This window comes from Pezoporus occidentalis, unplaced genomic scaffold (genome assembly GCF_034315485.1).
Source record: "Pezoporus occidentalis ecotype Australia unplaced genomic scaffold, CSIRO_AGI_Poc_V1 ctg55, whole genome shotgun sequence".
In the NCBI taxonomy this organism is placed as follows: Eukaryota; Metazoa; Chordata; class Aves; order Psittaciformes; family Psittacidae; genus Pezoporus; species Pezoporus occidentalis.
Genome location: NW_026915888.1, coordinates 3,260,034 through 3,284,804, shown reverse-complemented (window position 1 = coordinate 3,284,804; position 24,771 = coordinate 3,260,034). Strand labels below are relative to the sequence as shown.

General features: G+C 46.6%; 1 protein-coding gene across 8 annotated transcripts in view; it reads left to right on the top strand.

Annotated features, from left to right (window-relative positions):
* Nucleotides 1-8,238, top strand: part of RAPGEF6 (Rap guanine nucleotide exchange factor 6) — a 115,680-nt gene extending 107,442 nt beyond the window's left edge. For 6 of the 8 annotated variants that reach the window (XM_062638113.1, XM_062638116.1, XM_062638114.1 and 3 more), the window contains 2 exons: nucleotides 2,302-2,613; nucleotides 4,202-8,238. In XM_062638113.1, the coding sequence (XP_062494097.1) occupies nucleotides 2,302-2,613; nucleotides 4,202-4,227 (338 nt within the window). In that variant the 3' untranslated portion in view covers nucleotides 4,228-8,238. The remainder of the gene's footprint in view (nucleotides 1-2,301; nucleotides 2,614-4,201) is intronic. The other 2 variants (XM_062638118.1, XM_062638121.1) reach the window with 1 other exon arrangement.
* Nucleotides 8,239-24,771: the final 16,533 nt, after the last annotated feature.

Sequence of the window (24,771 nt, the reverse complement as noted above, 5' to 3'; positions counted from 1 at the left end):
AATCTTCAGCTCGTCTGCTTAATGAGAGCTGGTGTTGAGAAGTCCCCCAAAAGCGCTGTCACAGGCTTTCCTGCCTGAAAACCTTGAAAACGGAGCTGGAAAGGCAGCTGCCCACATACCAGTGGCATGAATGTGGGCTTGGCAGACGCAGTAAATGCCATGGCTTCCTAACTTCACACACGTCTCCACCCTCTGCAACATCAGTGTCTTGCAGCAACCTTGCTTTACCAGCGGAGGAGGTGTGGAGTGGTGATGTGGTGATGTGCCGTTGCTCTGCCTCCAAAGGAAAAAGCTTTTCCACTTCTTTTACCTATAGCAGGCACCAGAATTTGTATCACTGCCTTTTAGTTAGGTTTCCCTTAACCACTGTGTAGAATTTCACCTTAGTTTCTTTACAAAGTGAGTACTGGGAGTAATCAGTTGCTTGCGAAGGGGGTTTCCTTGTGCAAGGGTTTTGTGACCTCCTGAGCCTCTGGGTGGGTGACAGCTTGAGGATGCTTTAATGGTGCAGGCAGTAAAAGCTTTTAGGATGTTTTTGTTTTGATTGAGTTTGTGAAATGTTATGAATTGGAACTTTACAAAAGGGCTTGCATGGTATTCCTGCTTTTCTTCTTACCGTAGGCTAGATGTTGGCTCTAGGAAGCCTGAAGCTTTCCCCTTCAGAGGGGAATATACCAGCCCTGGTCAGCCCTCCTGCAAAACCAGTGCAGACAGGAGGTGGGGTTTGCTCAGAGGACCCAGCCTTTGAGGAGCAGAAAGCCTCCACCGCTTCCCTGCTTTCTCATAGGGGCCCAGTGAGATGCTAGTTAAATGAAAATGATTCCTATAAACGAGCAGGATAAATCTCTGCCTGTACCCACGTGTATCCCCTAAAAACCAACCTGTGTGAATTCATATCCTGTTCTGCTATAAGCCCAAGCATGAACTGAGGTCATCGTGTATGAGCCAGCTCTTGTTCCTGATACCAGCACCCAGAATCTCCCAAGTCCACAATGCAATAAGAAATACTCCTTTATTTTAATCCTTTCACGTTAAACAATTGAGCTGTCATCACAATGCACTGTTTAAAATGCATCCACAAAGAAGAATGCAGATTCACCCAAATAGTAGATGTTTAACATGATCCCAGCTTTGAAACTCTCCTGTTGCAACATGTACATGGAAAAGCCCAATTTAACATGCACAAGAGCCCCAGACCTGGGGGCAGGCGGGAGGGAAGGGAACTTCATAAAGTTAAGGTTTGGGTTGAGAGCCTGTGTGACCTGAGCTGTTGATGCACGGGGCAGGAAGGCAGATGATGGATTATGTGGCATAGACATTGCACATAAATATGATTGAGTGTAGGCATTTCGTGGCTGCAAAAGGTGGAATGCAGCCTTTCCAAAGGCTTTTTTGCTTCCATGGCTGTTCCTGGTTATTTCTCACTTACAGAGAACACAGTTTAAGATGCAGGTTTAAAAGTGAACAAAACAAAAAAGTGTGGACATGATAAGCCATTCTTTTCTATTAGAAAATGTGAAGTAATGAATATCCAGTCTGCCTCATGGGTGCAGTTCTCTGTGATAAGGCTGGGCTTGACGTGGCTCTGAGCAACCTGAACTAGTTGAAGGTGTCCCTGCTCATTACAGGTGGGGTTGGACTTGATGACCTCTGAAGGTCCCTTCCAACCCAAACCATTCTGTGATGATACTACGTTTTTAATTCCTGTAGCATTGCAGATTGCTTGGTTTAATGTCTTTCTGCACATCAGTTGGTACAATGATATTTTACTATAATGAATTTCTGTTTGTCACCCCTTTGGGTGCTGCAGTGGATGATGTTGGAAGTCAACCAGCAGTTCTTGCTGTCACTCTTGCACTATGCAAAGTAACTTTGGGCTGGTGACCTGGATTTCTTTAGTTTCCTGGCCTGTCACAGAGTGGCTGCAGGCTCAGCCAGCAGCATCGCAGTGCTGGCTCTCCATCCATACCGGGAGCTCATAGCATCCCACTGGAAAACAGTGCCACAGGAGTAGGGACTTTAATGAGCACTGTAATTGCAAGCTGAATGTAGAGGTTACAGTGCAGTTTCCACTCAATTGGCACCATGGCTGCTGAGTTCATGGGTTTTCTTGCCACTCTGGCTTCTTAAACAGAAAACATAAATGAAAGCATAAGTATCTGCTGTCGTTATAACCAGTGTTTCTGCATTTGCATTTTGTTATCAGTTTCTGTTTTGCCATTGTAACATTTCATGATTTTTTAACGTTTTGTTTCCTTTGTTTTCTTCTTTAACATTTCCATTGCTTATTTCTTGTGCCAGTGTACTGTGTCACCTCACCTAAGAAGGACGATAGGTATAGGGAGCCACCGCCCACCCCTCCGGGATATATGGGGATATCTTTAGCGGACATAAAGGAAGGATCGCCCCATCACCCACACCTAAAACCTCCAGACTATAGTGTGGCAGTGCAGAGGTCAAAGATGCTGCACAGTGACCTCTCTAGACTTTCATCAGCTCCTCTCGGTAGTGAACCGGTGGCCTGTATTGCATCGAAGATGCCTCAGTGGCATAGTCGGCAGCCGTCCAACCCCAAACTAGCAGATATGACTGACGCAGATAGTGAAGAGGATGGTATGTGCAACACTTGGCTCGGTAGATGTTAACTGAACTGCTGGGGGAATCTGTGCAACGATGGTCTGGGCTTTCTCTTGGTCATTCTTGGAGATTAAGACTTGGTTAATCTCTTCCTATACAAATACATTTGTATGGCTGTATGCACATGCATATACGTCTGCATGTATATACACGTCTAGAAAAGAGAAAGAATGCCTTCTCTTTAGGAAAAGCATGTTGACACCAAACACTCTAAATTACCTATAAATGTATATATGTAAATATACATATGAGCTCTCCCAAAGCACAACTGAGACACTTAAGAGCATGTAGATGCTGTTTTGTTTTCTTTACAATCTATCCCCTCTCAGTGGTGATGCTCACTCTAAGGGACACTGTCAGGCTATAAATTATACATGAGAAAGCTCCAGCCTCTCTGGGTTGATTAACTGATGTCCCCTGGTTTAGGGGGCTGATCTTAAATGGGTATTTTTGGATTTGGTGGGTTGTTGTATGACTCTCGTTTCCCATTTGGATTCCCATGTGCTCCTGTTAAACTGTTTATTCCTCACCAGACATCCCTGGAGGTTGAGTTGAAAAATATTGATCAAAATAGCAGTGAATTTCTGTTCTTCTGAAAAGTGGGTTTGATAACACCTGGCTTCTCAGCCCAGCGTGGCCTGACAGTGTCTCTTCCAGCCACATTTGTCATGATCTTGTTTGAAGCAACAGCCAACACTGTGAGCACAGCAAGAATGGGGTGACCAAAACGCAAGAGATTCTTCTGCAAAAGACTGCTCTTATATTGTGTCAGAACATCGAGTCAGGGGAATTTCTATTTAACTGTTTTATGTGCTGATTTGCTTTTAATCCCTGTGCACTGATGTGATCCCTCTGTACCCTTTGCTACTGAACTCACTTTTTATTAGAACGCTGTGGTTTCCATCCATTTCAGTCAGGTTTCAAATGAGCCTGGATTTAGATTAAAACAATTTCTGATGCAAAATGATCCTATCTCGGCCCTTCAAAATATGTAAACAGTGTTTAACATATATATTAGTACTTCAATTCAAACTTCTGGTGAAACGTGAAGTTGTCCCACATGAATTCAGTTGTGGTGTTCAGTGTTTTTGATGTAAAAATAAAGACGTAATTGCTTCAAACATCTTAATCCCAAATTTTTTAAACTAAATTTAACCATACACTTTCAGATACACCTATTTTTACAGTGCTTGGTTAATTTTCTTTGGGATACAATGCTCTCTCTGCATGATGGGGAGTGAATTTACTGGCTTTTCTCCCAAATCTATAGCTTTTGGCATCTTGGGAGCTGCATGCTAATAATTTTTCAGAGGATCTGGGATTTTCTGTTCTGCAATACATCTTTATTGTATGACTGTTATCAAATCCTCAAGGGGTCTGGGGTATTAATGGCAATACTGAATACATAGTGGTCAGTGATTAAGCCAGTGAAAACATCACGTTGAAGTAGTGAAGTCTTCACAGAATCGCTGTAATCAAATAGTGGGGCATTGGTCTGTACCCTCGGTGTCTGAGGCAAGGGACTGATGGACTAACTGACCCTTTTTCTCCTCTTGTTTTGCAGAAGATGAACAAGTATCAGCAGTGTAACCATTGGGCTATTTCTGTAAACCACGACACAAGGGATGTGGGGAGAAGGACCACATGATTCTGTTAGCCAACGCTAACAACTTGCTGCTACTAACCTCAGACATTGCATTTGCCTCTGTCATGGACAAGATGGAACGGGTTGGATCACATCTCTCTCTACCTTACTTCAGTCCACCACCGCCTAAGAAAGCTATTTCTGCCTGTGAAATAGCAAGCCATTTTCAAGGAGTGTTCTGACTGCCTGGATGCTGACCTCAGTATCCAGAGATGGACCAGGCTTCATGCATTTGGGAGGACCAGTTGTCACCACCATTTGACACTTGGAAGCGTTCTTCTGTATGATACCATGTAATCCATGGATAGTTTTCCATCGTCGTTAATTTTCCACATGATCATTATTAAATCTAAGAGTGTTATTTTATGAACTTTAGAAAGAAAGAATTTATCAAAATGTCAGCAAAAGCGAAGGACATTGCTGAAGTATCTGAAAATAATTTATTAATTTAAAGTCTTCTTTTGATGGGAATTTCCTTTATTCGTGTTGGGAGTGCTCTGGTTGGCTAATGTAAATGTTTAGTCAAAGTCATGGTGAAGTAGCTGCACAAACTGTTGGGCCCTCAAACACAGGGAACAGGGAGCAGAACGTTATCAGGTGTAGAAATAGGTGGATTTTAGAGTGGGTTTAGAGTCAAGCTAGGTGGAGCACGAAGCCTTGCAGAGCGGCACCGTCTGCTGCTCCCTCCTACCCGGACACAGCAAAGACCCTTCTCCTTGGAAGCGTTTTAGCTGGAGGCCAACTAAGGCAGGAGTTGCTCTCCTCCCCTCTTAAGTAACAGTTTGAAAGGTGGAGGCTGAGGCTGGCAGGGAGCCCTCAGGGGAGTTTGAAGCTTCCCCAGGTTCTGCCCTGCAGAGTCCCACATGCGAAGCCTGTTGCTAGAAACCAAAACCTGAGCCGTGTGTTGTGGGTTTGGGGATCATCCCACACGTCCTGGCCCTCTGCCAGAGCTGCACAGGATTTAGGTGCAAAGGTTATCTTTAAAAGACATTCTAAACCGCCCTCATTTCACAGTAAAATCACTGCAATTGGAGGGTCAGTGATGTAATGCTTATATAAGGGTATAATGTGTTTTATGATGGGTTAAAAACCTCTGTTGTGTTCATCTGGGAGCTACAGATGTTCTCAAAGCACGCTGTTTTAAATCCTAGGTTAAAATCCTGGTGCTGTGGATGTCAATGGCAGCTTTGACTTCCAGCCAGCCAGTATTCCCACGTGATCCTGGTGGTTGACCACGGTCAGCTGAATGGCTTGTTTGATTTTGCTTAGCCAGCCAGAGCCCAGAGGGGTAAAACTGGAAATACCTGCAGGTTCTTTCTTTCTTTCTTTCTTCCTTCCTTCCTTCTAGCACATGATGCCCCATTCTAGTGTTACAATTGGACATGAATGTGTGAATATGTATTTAAACATTTAATTGTAAATCTTTGTTGTGATGTTTACAGCCTAAGCTAGGAAGATGATGTTTGTCATTTTTACAGTGCCTCAAAAATGATTTCTATATCCATAGTTGTGAAGAGCTTTAAGGTTTGTTTTCTCTTTCCCTGTGTGTGTGCAAGGGGGTGCAGGGGAATGCGATGTTCTCTGAGAATGACACAAGTACCAAAAACAACCCAAAGCCTTCGACGTGCTCTCCCCATCGCAGCCTGGGACTGATGGGGCCGGGGGAATGGGTATGACCCGGCCTGTGCCCATGTTCATAGTGATGCCAGGTTCACTGTTACCGTGTGGCTGGAGCTTACCCACATTGATTGGAGTTTGGGAGGTGTTAAATCAACAGTGATGCTGAGGAAGGGGTGCCTCCTTCCTAACTGATTGGCTGGCACAAGTAACTGAGGAGCAAATGGTTGAAAACAATGTATTAAAGCCCAGGTGAGGTATCACAATAACCACATGTTGCTTTTTCGAGGCCTTAATGAACACAACGAACCTGCACAGGCCTTAATGAATGAAGATTCACGTCGGTGTGAAAGCATTGCAGGGCACAGCACATGGAACGTTGATAATATAACTGTTAAACGGATCTTTTCCTGGGATGTAAAGCCAAGTCGGAGCAATCCCACTGTCAGCTCTAGTTCCTTGTTAACTCCTACATGGAGTGCACAACAGTTCTTGGTCAGGAAATGGTCTGTGTTGTGCCAGGTGAATTGAACCACACGGGTCCCGTGCCCTCGGGTGTTGAGCTGTAGTGTATTTCAGCCTGTTGAACAAAAGTAGAGGGGATGAGGGGTTGGTACTGAAGCGACTTCCTCCTTCCCTCCGAGCCCATAGCGCTGTCCCTGAGGATACGGTCCAGCTCCTCCAGGAGCAGGGCTGGGCTCTGCAGAAAGAGCCATGGAACCAGTGCCCACCAACACATGGTGTTTGCACATCAGCAGCATCCGCCTGCTCTGCGGGGCTCGTCAGGACACTGGCAAGCGTTTCAAGTGAGTGAAAGCCTTGCTGTAATCCTATTTTCCTATCTCCAATACAGCTGGTGTAAATAAGTCCCATTTAACCCATGGACGGATGAGCTCCTCCTGCTTCCCCTCCCCGCACCGTGTGGTTTGCCCCCCCCAGTCCATGCTGGGAGCTTTTGTTTTGTTCTTAACTAAACCGATCACATTGATCGGGGCCGGTAGCCAAATGTAGTGTGTCTGGTGTGGATTTGAAGAGATGCTATCCCTTTTTCAGTCGTTCAGGTGGATGTGGGATGGGGTTAGTACCTGTTGTGCACTGCCTCACTGCTGTCTTCTGCATCCCTGATCCCAGACTTGGTACCTCTGCCGGGTTCCTCTAACCCGGGCTCTGATTTGGATGAACAGTTAAAACGCCCCGTGTCCCGTTCTTCCACTGCCCTCACGTTCTGCTGTTGACTTTCAGGTGAAGGAGATGTTTTCAGGTATTTGGGATTTAACCGTGCAGTATTTCATTAAGCTTGCTCAATCTGAAACTTCCAAGTAAGTCTTCGAAAATTCCTTGCGCTGGTGTAAGGTCTCATTGGCCTCTCCACTTGCAGAAAGGGGGAAATGAGATGATGGAGCTTCTGTGTGCTGGTTTCACCTCCAAATACAGCAGGTACCGGAAAGGTGATGTCTGCAGATGCTGCAGCACGCGTTGATGCAGCGTGGACGTGCAGGAGCAGGTGGGTGTTGGCTGATGATGGGCAGCTTGTCACTTTCCTGGCTCTTTCTTGCCTTGAATCCCATAAGGAGTTCCACAGGTGAGTGGTGCTTCACTGGGAGCTGGTCAGAGCCCATTGCTTGGGATGGGGCACACAGTGCGCTGAGGGCTGCAAGCACCCACCGCAGGCACAGGGCATTCCAGTTCCCCAAGGGGTGGATCTGTCCGTGCTGCCCCTTGGGTGCAAAACCTCTTTCATCATCTCCCACGTCATTTCATGCAGGCAACAGTGGAAATAGGCACCTGTCGTTTAAGTTGGTATCAAACATCAGAATTCATTTTGAGTTCAAGGGTAAACTTCTCACTGCCTTTGCAGAAAGACAAGGAAAAAGGGATACTCTCTCTTTAGAAAAGCTTTACACATTATATTTTAGGACGCTTGTATAGAGGGTAATCTACCTTGAATTCCCCACCCAGCTTTTGCTTCTGTTGTGCTTTCTCTTGTTTTCTCTTTATTTTTGATAGACCTGGAATGCAGTTGAGCTTGGTATTAATTAAATTCTAAATATGTGAGCATATTGGCAAAACTGCACAGATGTAATGATATTCCAATAGCAATTGTACTGCACAAGTCAGTGATTGTAAAGTATTCTGTAACAAGCAATGTTTGTCTCCTATTTTTTGATACCTCTTACACTTATGTCTTTTAGAAAGACAGTGCCTCTGTATGCTTTTTGTATTTTTACTGAGTGATTGTAAATATTTGTTATATTTTTGGTTAAGAGAATGTTTAAAAGTACTGTTTATTATCCAATCTATTAATATGTTGGAATCAATAAACAACCTACATATAGCAATTGCTTTCAGTGGGGCTTTTCTGGCAGCCATCAGAGAACGGGAGCTGGGCAGAGCCTGGTGGGAAGGTCGCTCATCCCAGGCTCAATGTGGAGCAGCCAGTGAGCAGCGTCACTGGATGAGGTGCTGGATCGGGACAGAGAAGGGCAACGGAGCACAGGTGTGATGGGGAATGGCTGAGGGACCGGGGGGGTTCAGTCTGCAGAAGAGAAGGCTCAGGGGGGACCTTATTGGTACCTTAAAGGTCTTTTCCAGCCCAGCTGATTCTATGATCCTGTGTTTGTCCTTACAGTGAGCGAGGCTTGGGTCTCCCCCATCTCAGCTTGCACCATGGGGGGGGGAGCAGCTGTGAGAGCATCTCATGGACACCCATGGGTGATGCATCCCTGATAGTGTCTGAGCTGCCACTGTGTAGGGAAGAGGTGCTTGCTGCAGCTGCAGCAGTGGCTGGCTGGGCTCCAAAAAGCATTGTCAGCGCAGGAGCTGCCCAGGCTTTGAGTTTGGTGTTTGCTCTGCTGGGATGCTGGGGACAGGGGAAGTCAGCAGTTAGCTTGGGGCACCGTTCACTCTAGGTTTGGGTAGCGGCATTAGGAGGGGAGCGAGGAAGGAGCCATCGCTGTGGCCTTTTGAGCCTGTAAACCCTGCAGCTGCTTGCTCTTTGCTTCCCCAGTGCAAGTGGTGGTTTCTCCTCTCCCTATACAGCCCCTTTCCCTGCCTTGTACATGTGGATGCGGCTGGATGCGCTGCCAGCTCGGATGGGAGATGAGCTTCATCTCCTTCACCCCTTATTTCCCCCTGCTTTGTTCTCGGGGATCTTTGGTTTCAGGCAGTTTCTGGGTGTGTTTTTTAGATACTTAACCTAAAAATGACCGTTCTCCTTGAACAAGGAGCATTAAAAGGAGCTGCCACAAGAGGGCACCATTGCCCATGGTTTTACCAGCGCCCGTGCACCCCGCCTGTGCCGGGGCCGGAGCAGGCTGGTCCCTGCGATGCTCAGCCGGCGCCCAGCACCCTGCGGGTAACAGTGGGGACATCTCGGGTTTACCCATAGCTCTCCTGTGCCCTTTGGCTATGGATGTGTGGGGACAAGGCGGCTCCTGAAGCCGTGAGGTGCAGGAGGATGTGGGGTCACAGCAGGTCCCATTGCAGTTAGAGCTTTCCAAGCCTGCCCAGGTGCCTGTTCCAGACTTCCTCCTTGCTGGTCTGGATGATTTTCATCCCACCCAATAGGAGCCATGCTCTTCTCTGCACTCTGTTCTATGGTTCTATGACCCCCATCTGTCTCCAGGCCCTTTTGTGGGGTTGTAAAGCTTTTCTTCCTCCAGGTCTGGAAGGAAAAGCATCGCCCAGCCTTGGTTCAGGAGGAGCACTTGGAGCCCGGGGTGTTTTCACTGCGAGCTTTGAGGCTGTTGGTGTCAGCTCGTGAGGTTTGTCCCTGAATCGGCAGCACTTTCAGCTTTCCTGAAGCTCCAGGTGCCGGGGGCACGAGCTGATGTGAACTGATGATGCTCGCAGGGGCATGTGTCAGCAGCTCATGTGGCTGTGAAGGAAACCTTGACAACGCCAACTATAAAGAGTGCTCCTAACAGAAAGATGGGAAGGAAATGAAGATCTGGGTTCATTCAACCTTCTCCTGCCTTTGCTGGGCTGCTGGATCCTGGCACCGACCTCCCATAGCCCCTTCAACCTAGAAGCAAACACAGGAAGAACCAGGTTCTTTGTACAGGATGAGCAGTAAATGGGCTCCACAAACATCTCCATTCATTCCCCTGTTGTTATCAGACAAGGAGAGTAATTACCAGTGTGTCAGTGCTGCGAGTCAATGCGGGCTTGGGAGACATGAAGGAAAGTGGTAATCACTGCATTTCCAATGTAGATGTAGTTGCGTTTAACACTTATGAGCAGCAATAACGATGAAGGCTGTAATTGTATCTGCAATTCCAACCCTCGCAACGTAATTTTATATACTCCAACATCTGGTTTAGGATCAGAGCTGACAGTGTCAGATAATTGGCTTCCTTTTTCAGGCCTCTTGGTTAGGCACCATCAAGTTTATAATAAGTTCAAACTCAGTTATTAGCACACACGGCTTGTGTTGAACAGCAAAGTCCTGGGCATGGTGAGTGGGTTTGGAGCAGCACAAGTCCACCTCGCTGCTCAGCAGGATGCTGCCACATGGCAAAACTCATGCCCATGGCAGGGGGTTGGAACCGGTTGAGCTTTAAGGTCCCTTCCAACACAACCCAGGCTGGGATTTGATGCTCCTATGAAGGTCTCGCGCTGGGCTCCAGCGCTGGCTCTCTGGGCTGCTCCCGCAAGTGATGGAGGTTTGGGGGAGCAGCAGCACCCCAAGATTAGATGCCCGCGGTGCCCTGCGGGTGCTGTATAAATTGTTTTGTCTGTGTTATTCCCCAGCCCGCACATGGTGAGATGCTGAGAACTCCTCTTGCTGTTGCAGCATTGTGCTAGGCAGGCTTCTGTGCCCCCTGCAGGCATCATGAAGTGTTTCATCTGGTCTTGTCAAACAAGGTAAGTGACTGCGGGGGCAAGACCTGCGGTGCACGTTAACCCAGGTGTGCCTGTGGTGCTGCTTTGGTTTAGGGTTGGCTCTGCATTGGAAGGGAGCTGGGCGCTGGGTGGGTTGGCTCCATTCCCCCGGGCAGCAGGATTCCATGCAAAGAGCATCCATAGCATGCTGAAGTTTTTCAACTCCATGATGTGCGGCCAGTTTGACTTCTTCAGATCAATGATTCAGTGTTCAGTGACAGGCAGCTGAAAACAGCATTAAGGCCAACACAGTTCTGCTTGTTGCAAGGGGATCGAAGAAACACCGGAGGCTCAATTGCTGGGCTCCATCACTGCATCAGTGCTGTGAGTGTGAATATTAAGTGCTGCGGGAGAGCAAGGCCATAGGTGGACGTGACCTCTTTGACAGGTGAAGATGAAGCTCCACACTCTTGGAATTGCCGACTGCTGGGGGATGGACCGATGGGACCTGCAGTGCCGTACCTGGTCACCATGCCCGTCCATAGTCCAGACTGCAGGAGAGAGGATGCAAAGCCAGTTCCAACAAAATCAGGAGGATTCTAATCTTCACCCTGTGTTTTCTGTTGGTTTTGGGCATCTATTGCCTCTTCTTGCAGAAAAGCAGCCCATCCTGAATGCTCTGTGGGTGGCTTTGCTCCAGATACATTCCAGGTTAAGCAGCAGCGAGTAAGGGGCAGATATGCCAAGATGTTTGATTTCGTTGTCTCAGGGTGGGTGATAAGACAATAAACAGCACAGCAAAAGGAGAAAGCCTTTCCCATTGCTTGTGCTGTGCTGTGGCTTGATGGGGATTTGGGGATTGGGAGCAGTAACTGACATGGCTTTGGCATCAAAACTGGCCAGTCTCATGGGAGGCACGAGGCTGATCACTGAGGCTCTGGTGTCAGAGGAGTTTCCCAGGGCAACACTTGAGTCTCTCCATGGAATCAGTGTCAGATCCCAAGGAAATGAATGTCCGGTCTTTGGGGACATGCAGTGGATTTCCAGAGTATGCTTGGTCTTGGTACCTGCCTGTGTTAGTCTTTCAGACCAGAAGGGCTGAATTGCCTTAAGGATGCAGATAAACAGCAACAGGGATGCAGAAATCCCACCGAAATCCAAGTCACATCTGAAGATGGGAATTGAGGTCCCTAAATCCACTTCCATGTGTTACCCTGCTCTTAAAATACTATTTGAAAGCAGGAATTTCTTCAAGACAAGCAGGGAACAGCACACAGAGCCCGAGTGCTGCAATGAGCTTTGTGGGCAGCATCAGCTACTGCCTGCAAAAAGGCTGCCTGGACCGAAGGAGCAGAGACCTGCAGTGAACTGGTGCTGGGCTAAACTGACATTACTGCTCATTCCCTGCTGCTGGCTGGCAGTGGTCGTGTGGATGAGAGCTGTAAATGGGAGACCTGAAAGTGAGGGAAGACCTCAGCTGCTATTTAGAGTTGCTTTTCTATTCCTAGAGAAATAAGCCCTAGATAGAGAATGCAATCCTTTTACATTGCAATATCTTCTGGGAGCTGCAGGGAATTTGCTTGCCTTATGGACAGGATCTGCAGTAAGCTCCTTTTCCATTTAGGCTGATGATATTTGCCACACATCAGAACAGTATTTGATCTCTGTCTGGGGTTTTTTCATCCCCAAAAGACCCACCTCTTCCATCCGTGTTCATGAGATGCAAACGCAGGGCGAGCCGAGCAAAAAGAGGCTGTGCCACAAAGTTTGTGTAGGGCTTACAGGGGAGTTGTTGATGATTCGATTCCAGAGCATGCATTTAATCCAGTGGAGCTGCTCTCCTCTCAAAGGTGTTTAAAACCCACCAACCTCAGGCGTGTTCTAGCCAAAAGACAAGCAGCGTAATGCCTAAAATGCAGTTGGGTTTCCTCTCTCCCCGTTTGCTTTTTAGTCCTTCTGATTTCTGTTAAGAGCTAGGGGCGGGTTTGAAGCTTCAAATTGTTGCCTTTGGGAAGCGAATGCCTGGGGAGGGATTTTAATATTGCTATTCCTAAAGCTGGGAATTGCAGGTTAAGGGAGAAAATCAGGCGTTGGGTAGGGCTGGCAGCTGACAGTCATTACAGATGGAGAAGCCTGTTGTCGGTTGTGATAGGGTTTAGTGTGGTTAGCAGTAATAAACCCAGCACAGTATCATTAGAGTCTTTATAGGGAAAGCATTTCTGAAGCTGCTCTATAGCCCTGTGATGTCTGTGCAAACACTGCTGCTCACCTTTAAAGCTTGAAGCCAACCCAGGATGATTGCTAAGCTAGTCCTGATGTCTCCAAGGGCAGAGGAGGCTCCCCCGAGGAGCTTATCTGTGTAAAAGGAGAAAGAAAACACCCCACCAAGAAGCCAAACTAACCCTGATGCCTGAAGAAACAACATAACAAAAGCTGCATGAAAAGGAGGGAGGTTTGCATAGCTAAATTGTGAAGCAAAGTGTCTTTTTTCCCCATGGGAGATGCATATTTCCATGAGCTCAGCGGTTGAAATGCCTCTATCAAATGCGTGTTGACTTTTGTCCTTCAATTCTTTTGTCTTTAAGCTCTATCTATATGTATATCTCTATAATTCAATACATATTTATCTGTTTATGTTCTTGGGGCTTTTCAATAGGTGTCATCTGCCTTTGAACAGAGATTTTCCTTGGTGGTGCCTCTCCATCAGTGCCGTTAGCAGCCTTTGCTGACTAATCAAGATGTAGCTGTGTCCCTCTCTTGTAGCTGGAGGGTATTTCTGCAGCTCTGTAGGGTTTTGTCATTCATTTGGATGCTTTGCCCGTGTGTTGTGCACCTGTACAATGTCAAATACATATTGCCCACAGCAGCATTTAATAGACTTCCTGATGTCGATGCGAAGTCAATAACTCAGGATCTTAATTGCAGGCCATGGCTAGATGCTGGCTCACCTACGATTCTTTTCTGTGTCAAATCACTCCTGATCTTTAGTTTTCCCTATGACCCTAGGAAACAAGAAATAACGCTGTGAAATGCAGTGCTGTGGAGTAATGTTCATTGGTGTGGAGAGAGAGCTCCAAAGGATGTCCTTTTCTCAGTACAATAAACACTTCCCAAGTCGTTCCAATAAGTCAGGTTTGTGGACTAGAAGGGAAGGTGCTTGAAGAGTCTCATTTGTGAGACCAGAAAGGAAAAGGTGAGTATAGACAAAACTATTGATGAAAAGGCACACTCTTTAGGAGGTGAATGCAGGATGTCCCAACAGAGTGTGTTGCACTTCAGCGGTATAACCTTTTAATGCATTTATTATTGAGTTACTACTACCCTCCATCAGTCAGCAAGTGAAAGTCGAGCTGAGGCTCAAATTCTCCCCCCTGATTTTCACCCCGGGCAATTTGCCTGAAAATCAGCAGTTTTACATCCCTCAAAGGCAGTTTCTTGGTGTGGAAGGAGCAAGGAGCCGGGACTCACTCAGGGATGGATGCTAAATGCCCTTCTGCTGGCTGAATGCTCAGCTGCTGCTAATACCAGAAAGATTACAGAGCACTCAGGTGGATTAATGGAGGTATATAGGATACAGGGAGAGAGGGATAGGAAAAAAGGTTGGGCTGTATTTAATTACAAGTGGGTTGGGCTGAAAACACTTGTAAATCAGAGGTTAGCCTTTCCAGGCTGCTCAGGTGCTGGTGGCATTTGCCCCTGTTGCTTTACAGCTGGAATCTGTGAGATTCCAGGGAAAACGTTGGGTATCCCATCATTGCAGTGCTTTTCAGGGACACAGTTTTTCAGTTTATATATAAGGTATATATATTTATATATATATAAGGTATAAGTATGTATATATTTCAGTTTATATATAAGGTATAAGTATGGATGCAGCTAGGCAGGGCGGCAAGAGTGAAAAGCAGAGCCCTGACCTCGAGGGTAAATGTTCTTTCCTTTGCAGATGTGCTGAATCCCAGAATAATTTTAGGAATGTTTTAGGGCTGGTTTTAGGATTATGGGTTTAGAATTTTAGGAATGGTTTTAGAATTATTTTAGGAATGGTTTTAAGGAAAATGAAGACTTAAGAGACAGCAACAGCCAGACCCAAATCCAGCTGCTGAGGCGGGAGATGGGCTTTGGACATCTCGCCACCCAGCCAGGAGGCTGGCAGAGCCCGGTAGCCCAAAAGATGGCACTATTATTCTATTTCACTGTAAAGCAAATTCCCTTTCCTCCCAGACTCATTCACTATTGAGCCTCTCTCTCAAAAAACATAATTTTTCCAAGGCTTTACATACAGTAAAGTCCATTATTGTGAAGGCCAAATTGCTGCCAAAAAAGCCTTCAGCTAAAAAATATATATCTATAAACTAATAACACATCATTCTGATGAAAAAGAGCACGCAGGGAAGGAGTTTTTCTCAATTATTAATGGCCAATGTTGGTTATATTGTTGTGTTTAGTCCAAGAAGCCTTGATGGAGAGAGGCAGCTTCTCAATATGAATGGCACTTCAGCTGGCTTTTATATACCTTACAAAGAAAAGCCCTGGAATGCTTAACCCCTTGCTAATACTAAGGAAGGGAAGCTGCATGCCTTGAGGATGGGATCAGACATGGATGCTGCCATCCTTGGGAAGAGGAAAGTAAAGCACAGGGTGCATTTAGGGTGCTCCTGGGTGTGAGCATCCCCATGTAGCCCTGTGAGCCTTTAACATAGAGAAATTCATATATAAGCCAAGACAGATCTCAGGGTTTGCTGCAGGGAGAAGGCTCCTGACCCTCTGGTGGCTGTAAAAGGTTTCTTCCTTTCTGGAAAGGGCAAATATCTTCCCTGGAGCTGGGTACCTGTCCCATGGCACCTTGTCTCTGGTTGTGCATCTCTGAGCCTGATGAATTATTTAGGGTCAGAATATGATTTAAACACTCGATCACAGTGGGTTATGGTTGTCTTTGATAGTACATTTTGTCTGCCTTTTGCCTTCCCATGGAAACAGCCAAGGTGCAGTGTCTGTCCAGAGCAGGTCCCCCTTGAGTGTTTGTGCGGGGTGAACCCCTGGAAATGAGCTTCCTCTTGAAGGTCATTTTACAAATGAGATGAGCAATGCTTTTTGCACATATTGATGTGTTTCTTCTATCCCCCAGACTGCCATTAACTGGAATATTGCATTTTATAGCAGCTTATTGCCAGCTCTAACCCTACCCAGAAGCCTTGTCGTGCTGCCGGAGGGTTGCCCTGTCCTTTGGAGACCAGCAATGGTTCTATAAAGGCTTCCCAGTTCCCCACCACTGCTCATCCCATCATTCTGCTCCCATGTGGCTCAATACTTCAGACCAAGCGCAGTGCTGAGCACACAGACCTCTGCAGCTTTAGTTATTTATGCATTGGTGGAGGACTGGGATGCTCTGCTTGAGTGGGGGTTTGGAGAAGCTGTGACACACCGTGGGTTTCCCCCAGCCTGGCTGTTCTGGCCTTGCTGTGGGGCTGAGACATCCCCCCTGCCCCAGCAGCTGCCTGTGATAACCAACAGCGGTATTTCTGTCCAGTGTAAAGTCTCTATAACTGCCTGGGGCAACCCAAGAAATGAACGTTTAAAGCCAAAGGGAGCAGAGACACCAGCCTGAGTGCTCTAAAGGCACTCCTCATCCTCAGTGAGCTCACTTAGCCCCATTGCTTAACTGGAGGTGATAAAGCCGCGTTTTCTTGATGTGGCAATGTCTGTATTGCAGCTTATGAAATGGGTTGAAAAGCTCAAGAATTGCTGATGAAAGACCCCAGCAAAGACGAGGGGATGAGAACAAAGTTTATTTCGTTAAGAACATGCAGGAATAAAGGAATGGAGCTTTTCAGACCAGCCTCGTTAGGAACTCGGCAAATGGGGGCCATTATGGTTTATTAAATATCATTACGCCAAGGACAAAAACGCTTCCTGCAGGATGCTCGCAATGATGACAAAACATGAAAGCAAAGAGGAACTGTTTTCCCACTTAAATGCTGCCCTTTCACGTGCCCTGCGATCTCTTGATTTTTAAAGCTGAGGCTATTTATTTAGCCATAAATCTGGAACAGAGCTGTCTGCCTTTAGCACCCACGTCTGAACACACGAGCCAAAGACCTCGAGTGGTTTAATAACTTCAGGCAAACACAGCCAGCGAGAATGTTTTCCAGGAGTCTATTTGTGGGGAAGAGCCTCACACACGGACTTCTCTTGGTTGTTTTGAAAGCCAGTTTGCAGTGCTGCTTGTGCAAGTGCACACATATTGATTCGATTAATGAAAATTAAGCAGGTACAGATTAGCCTCGGTGGAGGCTGCTGGGCAGCCAAGGGGAAGGTTAATCACACTTTTAGCATTTCTACAGCTTCCATGCTCAGGATTCCCCTCACATCGCTGTGGAGTGCCAGGCCCCTGATTGGGATGCAGGGCTCCTGCTGTCTCTAGACTGTGGCACACATTGCGAGGGAGATAAAACAGAAATGAAGATCTCTGGGCCAGCTGATTGTGATGCAAACTTGGAGCCATTTGGCACCAGCCCTGGACTTAGGCACAGACTGGTTGTCAACAGTCAGAAAAGGGAGATGGGGTTGGGGTTGGGGATGTGGATGTTTCCTAAGAGCAAACCTGAGATCACAAGGCTGTTTGTGGGCAGGAAGAGCAGGGAACGAACCCAGTGGGAAATAGATGAGATGCTGCTTAGTCTGTTCTCAGTGGCTGGGCTGAGAACTGGCATCCTCAAGCATGAAATCTGAATTAGATTAAGGGAAAAAAAAACACTTTTCTTAGGACAAGCCTGTGCTGCAGCCTAAGTGCAAAGTGGGTGCCCTGAGCTAACAGGGAATGTGCCCCCCTGGCTGGGGTAGCACAGGCTGACCCATGCCCATGTGCTACCCCTGACCCCTGGTTTTGTTGCCCAGCCTCACCTTCTCCTAAGCTGCATTTATATTCCATGGGTATTTCATTATTTTCAGCTGGTTTTGATTGCCAGCCCCCCACCCAGGTGCTGAAGGCAGGTGAGGGTTTAAGGATGTTGCAGCACAGACTCCAACCCAATGGGACCATGCATCAGTAGTGAGTATTGTTATGGTTATCATACAAGTAAATAATCCCTGCCAAAGACCTGGACAGCCTTTTCTCAGAGTTCATGGAACCACAGACTGGTTGGAAGGGACTTTAAAGACCATCTTAGACTTGTTAAAAGCTACCTGCGTGTCTGCAGATGAAGTGAAATGAGTGAGTCCCAGTCTGGTCAAGAGATCAACATGCTCTCAGCCCACAGAACCCATTATAGTACCCACTGCAGCTGATGGCCCACATATGCAGCATGCACCTTAAAGGGTTTCCATTTGGCAATGGTAGTAGCCTCTGAGGGCATCTCCTATAGAGATGCTGAAGCTCAAGGGCTCTACTGGCTCCATGCTCATGTTTTTCCATTTTGTCCCCAGGCCACATAGCTGAAGGACCAGCTCCAATGTATGGATGTACGGACTGTGCCAAGCACCCAGGAGCACAGCCATGAATGGGTTTGGACTATCTGTGCTGGAATGTGATGGAGATGTCAGCTGTGCTCCCGGCTCTCACAAAGCCCAGATTACTTCTTCAGAGGCTCCCATCCATCCATTTCAAATCCCACGTGGAGCCCATCTTCATTTTTAGGTACCTAAATACTTCTGCAAATCTCCCTTTTAGCCCTTTGTGAGCTGCGGGCTGGTCTGGCCCATCCAACTGCAGATAAAACAGAAGTTTCTAGATCCGAGCAGTTGCTCAAATGAGAACAGGAATTTCTCAGACCTGTGATGAGGTCAGAATTGCTCATGTCAGGGAGAAAGTAATTTGTGGAGATTTGCAGACATATGTTTCTTAACTTATTTGGAAGGGCTTTTGTTGTAGTTGTTTTGTCATTTACGCTGGAGTGAGAGGCAGGAGAGGTTTCTATCAACAGTAACACATTAAGCACGTTGGGAATTGTTTGGGTCAAATAATTCTGCCCTTCTGTAAAACGATGTTTTAGGAGTATTATCACACACCTTGGTTATATTAGCAATCTGTTTAGCCAGGTAACAGAGGCAATTGGAGCCTGCCAGTTTCTCAGGGAGACAGAGTGGAGAGTGTTTCCACGATCCTGCATATAAATGACTTATTTATTTTCATAAGATTTCACTGAAATCTGGAAGAGAGATTGGACATACAGCTGTAAAATACTTATCATCATGAAATATTGCCTGCCCACTTTCTGTGCCTTACGTGCTGCATTGTTGGTAACGCGTATCTAGACCGGGTGGCTTGGGCAGAAAGATAACTTATATCAGGGTGGCTCTGATCAGGTCAAATACTGCAACCCCTCAGTCCTGGGTAAGAAGGATGCTCAAGGGGAGGTGAGCTCTTGAGTGCTATAGCCTTGGTCCAGCATGGAATCCCAGATGTGTATAAGGGACCTTAAAGCTCATGAAGCTCCCACCCCTGCCACGGGCAGGGACCCCTTCCACTAGAGCAGCTTGCTCCAAGCCCCTGTGTCCAACCTGGCCTTGAGCACTGCCAGGGATGGGGCAGCCACAGCTTCTCTGGGCACCCTGTGCCAGCGCCTCAGCACCCTCATTAGGAGCAGTGATTTGAGCCTTGACTTTCACTAGGGAGGAGGCTGCTTCTGCTCCACACCCCTGCTTTTGGGGCTCTGCACAATGTGTCCGTTAACAGAAGCAGAGCAGGCAGGTGTGTGTCAGACACTTTTCAGCCAGAGGAGGTATGGGCAGATATGATGGATGGGAATGCCTGCATGCAGGAGGGAAGACAAAGTGCTGGGAGGGAGAGCCACGACGTTGGGGTGCAAGGGCCTGGCCACCTCCTTATTTCTGCCTTTCTTTCTTATCCTGATCCGTGCTGCGATCGCTTTGCGCTTGAGGTGGGATCAGAGCTTGGCGCAGTCTCTGAGCTGCAGGGCTGGTTGTCCTCACTCTGGGTTGTTCCCATTGCGGTGCCTCCACTTGGGTGACTGCCACAGTGATGCTGGGGGAGCTCTTGCCTTAAACTGTTACTGGGTGGTGGGGATGCTGCTGGAAGCGATGCAAAACGGGTCATTAGGTTTGTCTTGGTTGAAAGAAAAATTAAAAAGAGAGATAAAGAATGAAATAAACTCCCCGAGAGTGAAAAATTGCTCAGAATATGCTGTCAAAACAGCAATGCTACAATGCTGCTTCTGCACTTACAGAGCTCACGCACGCATGAGCGATGAGACTTTTACATATATGAGAAATGAGAAGGTCTTTTAAAACACACTTTAGTTTTACTTCGTAATTATGTGGATCCAGGATGATGCATCACGGAGATATCACTGTGCTGAAGTATGAAATTGTCTGAACATTTATTTTTATCCAGCAGCGGTGCCATGAGCAATACTTCAGAATATTCTGAATTGACTGGAATTATATCAGTCATATCTTTATTATAAAGATGGTAATTTATTCCGTAGATTCAGATGGGTTTGATTTTTAATCTCTGAAGAGCTGAAGGGTCAAAAGATAAATTGGAGGAGCACAAGGCAGTGCTGAAAATCCAGGCTGTGGCAGTACTAATAGTGCTAATATGGTTTAGGGAACTGTTAAAAGGTGTAGTATGGAATGGAGAATTTGTACACCTGGAAAAAAAGGGATCAGGAAAGAAGTGACAGTGTGGAGGAATTAAGTAATACAATGGTAGTGATAAATGAAGGGTAAATATTGTTTTAAATGTCGTATTGGGAGCCTGAGCCATCATTTGGCATCACTACAGAGGCATCATCACTTTTTGCAGCCTTGTCCTAAGGCAAGCACAGCTTTTTCCCCGTTTATCCATGATGGGAAGGTAAAATGTCCCACACAAGGACTTGTAAGAGTTACTGTTTGCAAAGAACTTAAAATTCTTCATATGAAAGGTACTGAACAGTGTAAAAAGTATCATTATCCTGCATACCACTGTGTAAAAGCTGCAAATTGCCTTTTGTCTGGAGTGTAATGGGCTGTACCTACCATTCACACTCGCTGACTGCTGAGACTCAACCTGAAGATCACTGGCCATAATAAACATAATTAATCCCAGAGAAGAGTTAGCCTGAATTTCTTGCATTTTATGCAGTGGCATCAAGATTTGACAGCCTTTCATGATGTTTTTCTTTTGTTACTGCAAGAAGCAGGCTTGAAAAGCTGAGATGTTTGACTCTGCATGTTTGGGTTCCTTAAAGCAACCAACGCAGTCGGTCCTGGGCTGTGCGACTGGGACTCGATGCACTACATGCAAATTGACAGTGCCATGCACGTAAGAAACCTCTGTTCTTCCTTTCATGGACTGTGTTTTGGTGGCTCATTGTGTCTGGGGCAAGCGCAGCACATTTGGACTCCCACAATAAGAAAACAAGCACTATAAAATGTTAACCTAAATGAATTTCAGACTAACAAGAGATGGGCATGCCATGGTGAACCACAGCACTGCTTGTCCAGTTCTTAACAGGGAATCTGATAGTTTGAGAGACAAGCATGTAGGCTGGAAGCTTTTCTGGTTGTTTGGTAGAATTCAGCTGTTTCTCATGCTAGGGATGTGAATCGTCTCTCTGCAGATACAGCCTCTTCCCACTCTCCTCCTCCTTGTCCCTCTGGAGATGCTCTCTTGCAGATGTCCAGTTTAGACCTGCTTCCCAAGGTCTTTCCTATCCTGTTACCTACCAGCCTGATAGCTCTTGCCATGTGCTTCTTTGCTTGTCCAACTTCACCAAGAGTGAGTTCAGGGATGGGGGACATCCAATGGTGGTGCCTCTGCCTCTTCCCTAGCCCCAGCACAGAGCACAGCAGAGCTGGGCTGCCCGATCCTTCACCCCAACCCTCCTGACCCCATGTTCTCCGGTTATACCAATGCCAAAGTGGGCAGGTTTGATGCTAGTCCTCCTGCCAGTTGCCTCCTTGCATCTCAAGAGCAGTACAATAGACGTTCATGCTGGCTGTCCCCTTTGTGCCACGGCTAATGGAAGCCATGGGAAGACAAGGGCATCTCAAAAGCACAATTGCTTGCTGACAGTATTGGATTGCTTGGTAACCGTTTGCTTAGGGCAATTACCACTAATTATTTAACCGAATTGGAAAAGCGGAAAAATAATCTATAAAGGGTACTAGGGACACATTACTATTGGGATAATGAGATTTTACAAGAGAGAGGGAAAAATACCCAGCTCTTAATGTGTCTGTGTAGATGTACAAAAAGAAATATGCTTTTCTTGCTACTTGTGATGGAAAAAACCTAAATACTGAACTGCCTTGTGTGGAGCATGGGATCAGGTTTTGGCTGATACTTATCTATGGAGTAAGCTCTTCCTGATAATTTGGAAAGAACATGAAGTGCACCTAATTTTATTCCCCGGATACATACACGAGGTTCTGTCTAAGCTAAAATTAGCCGTGTTTTTTTTGTCTAGACCATCTGTAGATGTAATTTTATTTTGCAGAGTACATGCACACTCAATCGCAGCGTGTAATGACTTGAGCCTCTCAGTCCCTCCAAAGGGGCAGGAAGGAGAAATGCTCCCGTCTCAGAGCTGCGGATTGGATTTTCACTCCCTTTTGACCAGGGTTTGTGCTTTCTACCCCCGTTACCTACCTGCTAACCCGCAGTCAGGCTTATGTGGGGTTGTGGCTTTATTTTATTGTCCCTGCACTTTTCATCTGTAAAAGTAACGTGATGAAACACAATTAGATCACACGGCTGCTGTGAGGATTATTAAATTAAAAGGGGGTTTGGACTTTCAGTTGAAAGAAAATCCAAGAATTGACCAGTATTAGTTCTGGGCTTTGCTCAAATTCTACAATTAATTATGATGGCAACTTTCTTCAGGCCAATGTTTGATCATATGCAGAGGCAAGAACAGAGATGGGTGAGCTGGCTGGAACTGATACGCAGGTAGACTCCACAACTCGTTAAAGTTGTAAAGCAGTGTCGTGGTTTAAACCCAGTCAGGCAACTTGTTCACTCACTCCCAGTGAGTGGTGCCGAGCTGACAACAATCGAGGGCCGCCCCCCCCACCGGGGCTCTCCCCTTCCCCGCTCCCAGAGGAAGGGGGAGGAGGATCGAAAGAGTGCAACTCCTACAGGTTGAGACAAGAACAGTCCAGCAACCAATGTACAACACAAATCACCACCGCTACTATTGACTACAACAATGGTAAGGGAAAATAACAAGGGAAGATACCACCGGCCAAGAAAATGAGTCCCACCCGGAAGCCCCTGTCCTTCCAGGTGACTCCCAGTTACCCCCCACCCCGATCATGACGTGCTGTGCTATGGAATACCTCCCTGGCTAGCCTGGGTCAGGCGCCCCATCTCTGCTTCATCCCGGCTTCCCCTCCTCCCTGGCAGAGCATGAGCCTCACAAAGTCCTTGGTCAGGGTAAACATCACTTAGCAACAACCGAAAACATCGGCTTCACCAACACTGTTCCCAGGCTGGAAGTCAAAACACAGCACTGCACCAGCTACCACAAAGGAAAAACATGACTGCTACTGCTGAACCCAGGACAAGCAGGTATGCTTTATTCGGCGCTGAGGCGCATGGGGGATTGCTCCTCCAAAGGCATGTGCACCTCAGCATTGTTCTCCTTCATATTTATCCTCTAAACTATTACATATTCATGAGGTTACGCAACATGCCTATACATATTCATGACCTATCCCCGCTTCATATTACAATGAGGTAAAAGGTCCTTGCTTGCGTAGTGTCTCCTGGTGGTTGTGGGCGAGGGTCTCAAGATGAAGTAAATGAGTCTTCCCTGAACTTCTCATCTCCAGTGGTTGTGCATGTTCCCTGGTGATTTAGTCACTGTCCAAACTGCAAAGCTGATTTCAGGTGGTTTAGGGGTCCAGAGAACAGGAGTTACTGTTCTTTCCTCTTATCAATAGCCTTGGTCCTCCCACTCTGTTCCAGCAAGCACGATCGGTGTTGAGCACGCATTTATTGAGTAAGCATAAGTAAGCAGTAACATTGTTAAGCAAGCAGCTTAACCCTAACCCCCCTGTACATCGGTTAACCCTTCGCATCAGAACACGTGTTGCATTTTGTGCCTCACATGACTGCATGGTGGGGTGAGACGTGTTCCTGATACACAGCCCTGTCGAGCCCCCGCTTGGGCTTTGGATGGGGCTCTCAGGGTATGGCCAGAGCCTTTGGTCCCTACTCCTGTTCCCAGAACAGGGGGAAGTTCTCCCATCGCCCCCTACTTCTCACCCCTGGGTATCCTGAGCCTTGCTTTGTGCTTCCTAACAGGTTTTTGCTGCCCAGCCGATGCCATTGCGGCACCCACCAATGTGGTAACATGAGCTTGTGCCATTAGAGCAAACCATGGGTTACTGATCACATGCATTGTTTTCCTGGGTGTCATTCCAGCTACAGAGGAACTAAAACTGACTCCACTGTAAAAGGTTTGATTTCTGCTTCTTTTGCTTTCGAAGTATGCCATATTCTAGCTGCTACCAGTTTGCTATTGGCACCAAACCTGTATTTATGCATTTGAGTAAACAATTGCTTGAACTGAGACTTGATTAATGCCTGTGTCTTCTTCATGTTTTGTTACTTCAATCTCTTTAGTTGCTGGGATTAAAACAGCAGTCCCTGGGCTGTAATGTGGCCTCGGAAGCACTGTGGGAGTTTATTACATAGAGAGACAGGAGGATCTAGGAAAGATAATATTTCATACTACTAATAATAATATTTATGATACTGATGTGATGTTTTCTGCTGAAAGGTAGTCTAATTACTCCCACAAGTTTGTTAACAAGCATTAATTATAGCTCTTTTTGTTATAATTAGAATCTCATACCAACAATTCATATTTGTTGGAGTTCATTTGTTAGAACAAGAAAAATCTCCTGGTTTAGTCCTGTTGACAGTGAATGGGATTGAAGGCAGTGGATTGTAATGTGCACTGGAAATGGATCCTTCAGGGGGCTTTTGCCAAGGTAGAAAGTCCTGTCAGATGAGGTGTCTGTGGGCAACGCTCCCATTTGTAGCAGCCATTTGGCATGATGCTGGCCAAGCTTTGTTTACTGGGCGCTGCTTTAAT